The 10,001-nt window shown below is 41.4% G+C and overlaps 1 protein-coding gene across 1 annotated transcript in view; it reads right to left on the bottom strand.

Moving 5' to 3' along the window:
• The window catches only part of ZNF804B (zinc finger protein 804B), a 95,229-nt gene that overhangs the window by 57,259 nt on the left and 27,969 nt on the right, over window positions 1-10,001 (bottom strand). The window contains exon 2 of the mRNA XM_019507968.1: window positions 5,519-5,662. Within this exon, the coding sequence (XP_019363513.1) occupies window positions 5,519-5,662 (144 nt within the window). The remainder of the gene's footprint in view (window positions 1-5,518; window positions 5,663-10,001) is intronic.

Below are 10,001 nucleotides of genomic sequence, written 5' to 3'. Positions count from 1 at the left end.
CTGCAGTGTTATCAAGTTGCCCAAACAAATCTGTTGCCTGGGTCTTCACAGATTCTATACTGGAAAAGAAAAAAAGAAACTGCACTCCAAGCACAGCATGTACTTGGAAAAAGTCCCTCTTGTCCAACTAGACAGACTTATAGATACATAGACGTTAGTGCTGGAAGGGACCTCGAAAATCATTAAGTCCAGCCCCCTGCCCCAGGGGCAGGAAGTCAGCTACGGTCAAAGGACCCTAGCAAGACAAGCATCCAAGCATTTCTTGAATGAGTCCAGAGTAGGTGCCTGCACCACCTCTGGAGGGAGTCTATTCCCTCCAAGGGAGGTGCAGGCACCTACTCTGGACTTATTTAAGAAACGCTTAGACGCTTATCTTGTACATTAGTACTTTAGTACATGCCTCCTACTATGAGTGTTACACTCATCTCCTTACTGCCTTTAATTGTCATATGTTATCTTTAGCAATCTGTAGGTAGGATTTTTCTTTAGAGGTCCAGAAATCAATATTTGCAAAAAGCAGGCCACTGGCATGCCTCAGCAAAATACCCATACCCTAACACAGAGACACATTCGCTTCCTCTCAAAGTTCTGGGAAGTATTAATTTCTAAAAGTGGCTTGTCATCAACAGATCTTTGCTTGTGCTTAGAGAGTGAAAAGGCTCTGCTTTAATCTAGGGATCAGTCCCTGATAGTGTGGATTCTTGTCATTGCAGTGACAGGCCATTGGCAATGTCCTTGTCAGTCCCACCTCACCTTTGGCACATTGTAGGGCATTTCTCATGGGTGTCTTGTTAGGTCTGAAGTACAGGTGACCCTCGCTATTCGCGGGGGATAGGTTCTTCTATCCCCTGTGAATGGTGAAATCTGTGTAGAAGGCACTGCGTTCATGAATGCTGTCTGTGTTCATGAACTCAGTGCCCCTGGTGGCTCAGGGCACGGCTGTTCTGGCAACGGTGGGAGCACAGCAGTGGTGGTGGAAGCCCGGTGCTGGCAGCCTGGCAGCAGCAAGCATAGAGCTCCTGAGAAGCTCTTTTAAGTGTATTTAAGAAGCAGGTTCGGCATTTGTGAATATTTGAAACCGTGAATACTGAACCCGAGAATAGTGAGGGTTTCCTGTAATGATTTTTAGGAATTTTTGGAGAAATGGTTGCCTGAGGACACAGGGGATTAGACTTGTAAAATATTTCTCTTTCAGTCCTGTGTTCTCTGGAGGTCCTTATTCTGGCAAGTTCCTATTGGACTCAGTAACATTTTGCCTAGTAAAATGTCAATTAAAATTGATAAGGAACTAGCTAATACAACAATTTGTCTTCAAACCCAATCCCCATGCCAAATTCCAGTGTATGTCCAGGTCTGTGTGTTGAAGCCACCTGCCTGCAATTATAAGGCTGTGTGAGGATGATGGAAGGTCCAGAAATAATTAATTAAAACATCTGGCTGCACACTGACATTACTTCTAATTCCCCAACACCATACCAACCCTGATTCTAATACCATACTTAACAACAGATGCAGAGAAGCCCTTGTACTGATAAGACAGCCTAAACACAAGCAGCATCTTAAGATTTACACTCAAGTACTTACTCTTCACTAAGGGTTACCTTTTCCAGCTGGTAAAGACAATTGAAGATATAACATCTGCTTAAAATTTAGTCAGAATTACTTTATGTTAAATCATATTAGACCATGGTATATTTTTGGGAGGGAGGAGATAATGTAAAAATATATTTTTTTGAAAAGCGAACTTAACGGACTTCAAAAAAATTCTGACACAATATTCTATAGTAAAACTAAACTAATTTATGAGGTTAGCATAGTGCAATAGAACAAGTCCAAGCTGTTGCTGTAAACTCGTATAAGTTTCCAGAGCTGAAGAAAATGAGTATTGTACCAAATATTAGAACCAAGTTTTGCATTCTTTACTTTAATGACTAGCTAAAATCAGATTGCAAAATAGATTATAAAATTACTTTTATAAAATACAACGCTTTGCAATTTTGATGCAGAAATAAAGAAAATCTTTCTGCCACACACAAAAAAATAGTGCAGGAGAACAAGGGTCATATGGCACTATACTTAGTGAAACCATAAATGCCTCTACCTTCATTCAACCTTGTACAAAAAATGCCCTTTTCTTTTTCCGTAGGAAATCTGGAAAAAAAAGCACAAAAATATCCACCCATAGTATAATACCATAATATTCTGTTAAGTAGTTGAATAATTTTAACAGTAATTTGCCACTCATTATTTTCTGAACAACCCTATTTTGAATGCCCATAGCCAAATTCACATTGATTCACAATTCACATTGTTCATTCTCTAATTTTATGGGTCCCCATGTTTATAGCTTCTTAAGAAATTAATACTTTTTGCTATTTTGCTGGGCAAGGAATGTTGTCAAATCAGTGACCAGGAGCTTATGGACAGGAAGTAAGAAGGCTGGAGGAAGTACTAGTACTTTGTATTTCCTCTAAATGACCCCTTCGATCAATTGTAAACCTTTCCTGCTGAGATTGATGGAGTCTTTGTCTAATTCAGCCTCAATTAAAAGATTGTTGCCAGAATAAAGAACTATGTGAGCAACATGAAACAGAAAAAAAATGTAACAGAGGAAGCAATGAGGAATTGTCCAGATTTCTGAGAGAGAGGACATGCCCTAAGGGAAAGGAATTAAATTGACATTTCTGAAATTTTTCTTGTGGTTACCATGCTATTTAACAGTTTGAAACTAACCTTAGAGAATACAATTCAAGAGGTCATAAGCAATGTGATTCCATTTTCTTTTAAGGTTAATAAATATAGAGTAAATACAGAAGACAGAACTACCCTATCACCTGTATCATGTAGCTACTACCTGAGCTTCAGAATTACTTTTAAAAGGGAAGAACGGAAGAAGCTTGTGCTGCCATGAAATGTGCTATATACTATGTGCATTTAAATATAGGTTGCTAGTCTCTGGTAATGCTGATCTGGCAGCTTTTAGAGCACGACATTTACTTAAAAATTAAAAAGAGTTTTACTGCTTAAATGTTATCTTTTAGGATGGAAAGCTGCCAAGACAAACTGGCTGGCACATCAAAATGGCAGTTTCATTTTGCATTAATCACACCCAGTGAGTAGCATGGGCACAAGGGCAGGTTGTCTCCATGTGCTGGAAATGGATCTGTTTGAGTTTAGAGACCGTCCTGACAAGTAGAAAAACTGCTAAAGGGTGAAGGCAAATCCTTTTGTGTAGCAAAAGGGGATTAAAGGGATTAGCGTCACACGGTTGGGATATGAAAATGTATTTGTTTTATGTTAATACAGGCATTGTTGTGGATAAATTGTGTTGTGAAGGGCTGTTGTTGTTTGCTTGTTTTTTAAAAATTCCATTAGAAAAATCTGGTTTTGTTTAGTGAAGGACGGATCAAGTTGTGACAACTGTTACACCTGTGCCACACGTTGACTTTGCCCACATTGGCTGTGTCCACATGAGTGTGGACGTTTGTTACCCTGGGAACAAGAAGCAGCAGCACACCTTGTGCCCCTGCTACTTGTCCCCAGGGAACGTCTGTGCCACATGCCCTCTGGTGTGCAGCAGGTTATCCCAGGTGGGGTAGGAGAGGCTGGAGCCAGCACTGTGCTGGCTGCAGCAGCCTTACCTGGGGTGCTGAGGGCCTCTTGGGGCTGCAGCGGTGAAGATCCTGCTGCTTGGAGCCTCCCCGGCAGCCGGAGTGTGGCTCCAGCTTCCGGGCTCCAGTTTCGGGTGGCACACACTGTCCCTGCATGCGCCACTCTGCTTTTATTTTGCACAGTTTTTTTTGACTCTGGGATCTCCCAGGTTCAACCCCCCTCCCCACCCTGCCTCCCCCCACTGCTACCTTGCAGTGTGAAGAATAGCTGAATGTATGGTATGTGGTGCCACAGACATGTTTACGGCACCACATACTGCACAGCAGCGCTTGTGTAGATGCGGCCACTGACTTCACTAGGTTTGCACAGTGTCAGTGAGGGCAAAGTTGGGCTTATAATGAGAATGCTGCTGTTTGGGATGTCTAGACCCAAGATTTTGGCTAACCTACAGCCTGTGCAACCCCACTCAGGACAATAAATCTGAGTGAGAGTCAGTGCAGCATTTTTGTCTCAACATGCTGCTATGGCACGTATATGGGGAGGAAATAAGCCTTGCAGTATCTAGTGATTCTTAATCAAATATTTTGTGATAGAGTGTGACCCTCTCTCCCCTCAAGGAAAAAAAACGCAGCGCATCCAGAAGGAAATGGGTTAATCTTCTCAGAACCTCCCAAATCAGGTCATAATCATTACAGTGTCTGTCTTATAATTAGAAAGTTCTGAGCTAAAATTCTCTTGAGATTTTGTCTTCATTATGCATTATCTTCCTGTCTCTTTTCTCATTTGGATATGGATGCCTATATTTTCACCACTTAATTATCTTTATCATCTCCCCCTGCCCTACGCACTGGACTAACCCATTTCAATTACATCTTGTGTAGCATAAGAAAAACCTGATCCGTTACATCAGAAATTCTGAAGGCTCACAGTTCTTAATTTGACTTTAGAAAAGTGCTTTACTGCCATTTTAAATGGGCATTTAGCTACATTCAGAAGCAAGTCAGGAAAGCCAACCTTGCAGGGCAGCAAGCATGCACATTCTAGCTCTACCTAACATATAGTAATTAATAAGTTGGTGTAAAACAAATAACGACAAACAATAAGAAAGGACTATCTGCTTCCAGAAATACCATATCATGTTGTTCAATAGTATGTTATCTTACATTATGTTCTTCTTATAACACAGCATGAATTCCACCCTGAGAAACATTGAGACATAGATTTCAACTTCATAACATATGCTTTTGTTTTTTAAAACAAACTGCTTTTCTGCCCTTCAAACAGCATGATCAGCCTGAAACAGCATGATTGTTTGCCATATGAATCTAAAAGAGGAACTGTGAATGTTTGAGAAAGTGATACATCTCCATTAGTTTGATAGGCAACTCCACATTTAAAAACATCACATTCAGTGCAATTACTGATCTCAAATCAGGGGAAGTGGCCAGTCAGTTGGATTGTTTTACATTCAATGATGTTTAAGACTAAAATAATATTTTACATTTAATTTCAATGGAAACTAATTTCAAATTGGGTTGCATTTGATGGTTCCCATGACAGTTAGTATTTCACAGGCTGCTCTTCTAAAATAATTAATATAAAATATAATAATAGTCAACTCTCTTTCAAAACCTGATCTTACTCTGTTCCCACCCTAAAATAGCACTTACTTTTAGAGATTCTTTCATTTAGGTTTGATCTACAATCCAGTGAATTCAATGGAAAGAATCTATTTAATGGACTTCAGCAGAGTTTTGATCAAAAGTAATGTAAATGGAGCATGGGATGCAGTTAACAAGAACAACATTCTTAAACATGCCATTCAATATAACCTGAAGTGGCGATAATTATATTATTCTTTAATGATGGTATACCTATAGTAACGTGCATGGTTTTTCAGGTTTACCTGCTTGTGAGCATGGTCATACGAATTGATGTGGTTGTCAAATTCCTGGTGTTTAAGATACTGTTTATCACATAATTCACAATAGAAGTTAGCCTTCACATCCTCCAGAGCTTTTGCTGCAGCCTTCTCTTTCTCTGCATAATCCTACAAAGGCAAAGGTAAAGGTAGCATTTTGTTACAAATAGCAGAGAAGATTCCAGATCTGCCACTTAATTAGGTATGTGTTTAAATTATGCAATAAGCAGCATTTTAAATGGTAAACATTTTAAATAGAAAAGAGCAGATCTTTAAAAACTCTGTCAAACAAACCAGACCAAAATGATGATTCACTGAAATCCACAGTGGTGTGAACGTATATGCTGGGGCAAGTCTTTGACTCAAAATATTTTTTCACAAAGATTAAAGAAACATTTGTTCTCCAGAATAATTATGCATTTGAGCTTGACCCAAGTCCTCTACTGAAGTGCAAATACTAAGAACCAAAGAAAGCATAGTATTATCAAGTGTATGACTTAAAATGGTTGATTGAGGGAGCTTAACAGTGGAAGGCATGCAAGTGAAAGTGTGGACACAGGGAGGAGTGTGGCAGTGTGGATGCACCCCCTGTTCTGCTCCAGTCTGGGCGATGACTGTGTGGGGTGTCAGGCTCAGCAGGGGACAGCAGTTGCAGTGAACAGATTCCTCCTTCCAGCACCTGCTTTCTAGCTGTGCTGCCTCCCCCAACAGCTGTTCCCCCACTGGCTCCAAGCGGGTGCTGGAAGGAGGAACCTGTATGCTGCCACCATTTTTCATAGATGATAAAGGCACAGGGAGAACTCCTACCCCATAATACAGAAAGCAGCTATACAGGGACCCTGGCTTGGCCAGGGACAGTGGCAGTGGTGTAGAGTTTTCTCCTTCTAGTACCTGCTTCTGGGCAGCAGGGGACACCGGGGTGTGGGTAGGGAGGCAGGGGGGGAGGGCAGGGAGTAGACACAGAAAGGAAGAAAGTGTGCCACCACCACTATCTGTGGAGGATGTGGGATCCTCATGCAACTGCTCCCCATAGCTTCTGGCTGGAGTGGGGCCAGAGGTGGTCTGGGGCCTTTCCCCACCCCCAGATCGGCCAAAAACAGCAACAGTGATGTCAACAGGGGGTGGGTACTCCCCCTGTTCATTTGGTCCCCATCTTGCTCCCTGCTGACATGGGGGCACCAGCCATGCCTTGCCCTCACCCCTGCAGTCTGAGATACTGTGTGCCACAAGCCACTTGAGTAAATCCTGGATCAGCCTATGTGAATACATGCAATTATGCTGTTATTCCAACATTTTTACCTTGCACAGATATGTGTCTGTACTTTCAAATAACATTGCTCAGAGACAGCAGGCTTAAGGCTTTGTTACACCTTATGTTATGAGCTGCACAAATGTTGATGGGTGTTAAGGCTAGTTTGAGTTTGAAGCAGTTGCATTTTAGGCCAGCAGAGGCCTGAAAGGTAAGAATCCCCACCATAACTCCAATGGGCTTCCTCCTGCTTCTCTCTGCCCCCAGGGCTCCTTTTCTCGCCTCCACCCTCTTGGGGTTCCCCCTTTCCACCACTTACTTTTAGATTCCTATGTGTCTATCCCAGGGGAGCAGACAAAGAAGGGTTAACGTGCCTGCCTGGCTGTCACTGCTGGGCTGCTGCTCTTCTCTGAGCTGAGCCTGCCCAGAGAGGAGCAGCAGTGCCTGCGCAGGCAGGTTAATCCTTCCCTGCCTGCTCCCCTGGGACAGACAATGTGGGCAGCCACAAGTAAGCAGGGGTGGGGGCCAGTGAGTGGAGGTCTGAGGTGCTGGGGAAGATGGAGGGGAGTAACTGGGCCAGTGCAGGAGCAGGGCAGGTAGGGTGTTTACACTAAGGTGTAGCCTAGAGTGGCTACCGCTTAGTATAACAGGAGCTGGGTAACACAGAGCACAAATAATCCTGCCCTGGAGTAGTGGAACTTTGAGTCAGGTAAGGAGTGCTTAAAACTAGTTTCAGGTATTAATGTGTAGACAATCCAGGGATTAAGAGCTCCAGGAACTACCCAAAATTACTGTGTAACAAGGCCCTTATGCAGTTGAGTTGTGTACTAAGCAAGTTGTCTTTTGTCTTCTGTATTCTATGATATATAAAGGCTAGAAAAGTAGTGGGTACGACTAGCTCCCTTGGCATAGGGGAACTCTCATCTTGTTCATAATCTGTATCATTCTTGCCTTCATTCAGCTGCAGCATGTGGTTAGGGTATACTGCACGCCAGGTAAACTCAGATGCTACTCAACCCTGTAAGAGGATCATACCAGGGTGATATAACTTGGAGCTATCTCAAGCTGCTCTAACTTATAGCTAGGACTCCAATAACATGTATTATCTTTCAGGGTAACTGGTTCTCTAATGGTCTCTGGTTGCATTGAATGGATAATCAAGGAAACAGAGATTATATAGACACAGAGGGCATTGTTTTCAATATTTATTTCTTATGCCGATCGATAAACATGTTAAGAAATGGAGTGTCAGGTTAGTCGCCCTAAACCCATATTGAAGCCTTTAAATGGGTGGATTTTCAAAAAGAAGCAGTGGCAACAGTTCTGGTGTTGGTCATTATTATATACTGCTGTCATTTTACCTGAGAAAAGAAAAAGCAAATTGCACATGTGACAAATACAGAAAACAAAAGTTGGGAATATATCAGTTAATTTGGTACCCATGATCACATTCACAATGTGTTATTTGTGAGTACCATGCACTTGTACACAGGTTGTGGTAATTCAGCACTTGCTGTAATTAGTATATCCAATCATGAGCAGGAATGAGGTGCATTGTTTTTCTGTCACATGGCTTCCATAACTAAATGGAGTTGCTGTCTGCAAACCTGCCCTCAGCAGACCTGCAAATTTTGAAATCTTTATAAAAAGAGTCCCAAAGCCTTATTCCACAAAGGGCATGGCCTGCAAGCTTTGAGAACCGAATGTGCCTTCCTTACACAGTAACACAGACATCACCTCTTAGCATAGTGTGTCAGAACTACAGGAAGAGTTTGTCTCCTGAGTGGTTATAGTATGCAGCTGCCTCGCCTCAACACAAAGATTAGTCCGGGTGCAATCACTAGGTCTTTCTCACCTCTTAAGTTTGGAACAAACATTTAGTTTCCTTTTATTTTCCCTATTCCTTTCTAGATTTCCATGTGAGAAATCTGCTGCATGCTGTTATATGATGTGAAAGCTTGAAGGTGGGGTGTGAAATGGATTCTCAGCACTAAAATATGAAATTCCCATATAACAAGCCATGTCAAACCCAGCCCATCCAACAGTAAGAACATGCAACATATCATCTGTGTGGGATTTCTAAACTCCTTTGACTCAAGTCAGTGGAGCCTCACTCTTAAAGACAGTCATCCCTAATACCCCACTGGAGAGTGTACTTAGTATCTCATTGCATGCACTGGACTTATATTTGCAACTAAACAGTTTAAGTGTTTTCATTAGCTCTTTGAAATCTACAAAAGCCTGTTAAAAAGTGATACATTTTTGGTGTGTTTCAGACCTATTGTTTTACCTGCATTAATTATTCACTGGGCCTTTGGTATAATTAAAATGCATAAATTAGAACATGGATGCAATAGCATTAATTGTGCAGAGATTTCTTCCCTAGAAGTCAAGCATTGGGGGCAACATATTTTTATTCTAAATTGGTAAAAATGCAGGTTTCTGACTCTCTGGCAACTAGCCAAAGCATAATTGTTTTTTCTGGTTATGAACTGTCAATTAAATGTTTACAGCTTACTTCATCATTGCTTGTATTGAAGGAGCAGTCTAATTGCTCGGGGTGAGTGCACTGCATTATTCTCTGTGAAGCAACTGAAACTGCTGTTCGTGAGCATTCTACACTGCCAGCTTTATCTTTCGCAGCAGAAAGTAATACAGTTCGCTTAGCATAAAGTTGTTTTAAAATAGCAACAAGGCATCTCCCAGGTGCATCCTAAGATAATCGCAGCTACCTCCATTGCCTTATTGCTTAATTATGCTTGTCTGCCATGGAAAAAGATATAATTTCCTGCTTGCTTATCGATCAGATGCAGGGAAATTGAATGCTACATCATATACTTTACAGAGGTCATGGATTTTTCTTTTCCCACACAGGTGTTAAAACTTGCAGCCCAACAATAAACTGTGGATAGTCAAATGAATTTATACATTTAAAGTATTTATCCCATCTCCCCTGTTCTACAAAGACCAATGTTCATATTTTGGTCCACATAAAAGAGGCCATGCACAATCATATTTGACAATGTGTTTCACCATAAAAAAGTTTGATTCCCTTTCAGATTTCTCTTTGTTTCACTCAAGAAAGTAAGAAAGAAAACCTACATCTTTCTGTATCTGTCACAACTCTGTAAACATTCTGGATCATATGGTATATTGTGGTGAGATGTACACTTGATGAAATATAGTCACACATTTATGCTTTATGATATGGTGCTTGAA

The sequence above is a fragment of the Gavialis gangeticus genome, unplaced genomic scaffold, assembly GCF_001723915.1.
Source record: "Gavialis gangeticus isolate Ggan-Ray unplaced genomic scaffold, GavGan_comp1, whole genome shotgun sequence".
In the NCBI taxonomy this organism is placed as follows: domain Eukaryota; kingdom Metazoa; phylum Chordata; order Crocodylia; family Gavialidae; genus Gavialis; species Gavialis gangeticus.
Note: the sequence above shows the minus strand (reverse complement) of the source record. Positions and strands in the feature narration are given on the sequence as shown.